Below are 1,699 nucleotides of genomic sequence, written 5' to 3' on the forward strand. Positions count from 1 at the left end.
TTGGGGACAGTTGGGGACAGTTGGGGACAGTTGGGGATATTTGGGGACACTTGGGGACAGTTGGGGACACTCAGGGACACTTGGGGATATTTGGGGACAGTTGGGGATATTTGGGGACACTGGGGACAGTTGGGGATATTTGGGGACAGTTGGGGATATTTGGGGACACTTGGGGACACTTGGGGACATTTGGGACACTTGGGGACAGTTGGGGATATTTGGGGACACTGGGGACAGTTGGGGACACTTGGGGACAGTTGGGGACACGGTGCCAGCGGCGTGACACGAGTGCGACCCCCCCGTGCAGGGATGGGGACAAGGATGGGGGGCTCTTCGTCAACACCAACCGTGTGGGGACCCCCGGGGACGAGGACACGGGGGACGAGGACACGGGGGACAGCGGAGAGGACACGGGGGACAGCGACAGCCAGGAGGACACCAGTGACAGCGGAGAGGACACGGGGGACAAGGACCCCGAGGAGGAGCACCCGGAGCACCCCAGTGACAGCGAGGGCGACACAGAAGGTGACACAGAAGGTGACACCGAGGGTGACACAGAAGGTGACACCGAGGGTGACACCAAGAGTGACCCAAAGGACCCCCGTGACAAGAGCGGCGGTGACAAGGACCCGAGTGACACAGAGGGTGACACAGAAGGTGACACAGAAGGTGACACAGAGGGTGACATGAAGGGTGACCCGAAGGACCCCCGTGACAAGATCGGCGGTGACAAGGACCCGAGTGACACCAAGGGTGACACCAAGGGTGACACAGAAGGTGACCCAAAGGACCCCCGTGACAAGATCGGCCGTGACAAGGACCCAAGTGACCCCCAGGAGGACACAGAAGGTGACACCAAGGGTGACCCAAAGGACCCCCGTGACAAGAGCGGCGGTGACAAGGACCCGAGTGACCCCCAGGAGGACACAGAAGGTGACACGAAGGGTGACACAGAGAGTGACCCGAAGGACCCCCGTGACAAGAGCGGCGGTGACAAGGACCCGAGTGACCCCCAGGAGGACACGGGGGGGGCCGAGGCCACCCCCCAGCCCCGGGACAGGGGGGACACCGGGGGGGGTCCCCAATAAAGGACAGTCGCTGGTGGCACTTGGGGACCCGGGGGTGGCTCTGTGTCCCCTCCCCCCCAGCGACAGGAGGTGACACCGAGTGACAAAGGACGGCCCAGAGGCCTTTATTGGCCCCCGGGGGGGGAAAGGGGGGGACATTGAGGGGGCCCAGGGGAGTCCCCAGGGGGGTCCTGTCCCGGGGGGGTCCCCAGGTCCTTTCCCAGGGGGTCCCCCCAGGGGTCCTTTCCCAGGGGGTGTCCCGGGGGTGTCCCCGGGGGTCCTCACTTGGTGATGGTGTTCCTGGGGGGAGAAGGAGGGGGGGGTGTCAGTGTCCCAGTGCTCCCACTTCCCCTCCCAGCGCCCCCAGTTCGCATCCCAGTGTCCCCAGTCCCCCTCCCAGTGCTCCCAGTCTACATCCCAGTACTCCCCAGTCCCTTCTCAGTGCCCCCAGTCCCCTCCCAGTCTGTCCCAGTCCCCTCCCAGTGCCCCCAGCCCCATCCCAGTACTCCCCACTCCCCTCCAAGTGCCCCCAGTCCCCTCCCAGTCTGTCCCAGTGCTCCCAGTCCCCTCCCAGCGCCCCCAGTCCCCTCCCAGTGCTCCTAGTCCTCCATCCCAGTCCCTCCACCTCCTTC

General features: G+C 64.9%; 1 protein-coding gene across 1 annotated transcript; it reads left to right on the plus strand.

The window, feature by feature from the left end:
- Positions 1-236: 236 nt before the first annotated feature.
- On the plus strand, positions 237-1,107 carry LOC108510333 (clumping factor B-like; the record flags this gene model as incomplete). The annotated part of the gene is made up of 2 exons (XM_017840016.1): positions 237-654; positions 691-1,107. Coding segments are annotated over 2 exons (816 nt in total), but the record flags the coding sequence as incomplete, so codon positions are not given.
- Between the last annotated feature and the right edge of the window lie 592 nt (positions 1,108-1,699).

This window comes from Lepidothrix coronata, unplaced genomic scaffold (assembly GCF_001604755.1).
Source record: "Lepidothrix coronata isolate B3197 unplaced genomic scaffold, Lepidothrix_coronata-1.0 Scaffold668, whole genome shotgun sequence".
Lineage (NCBI taxonomy): Eukaryota > Metazoa > Chordata > Aves > Passeriformes > Pipridae > Lepidothrix > Lepidothrix coronata.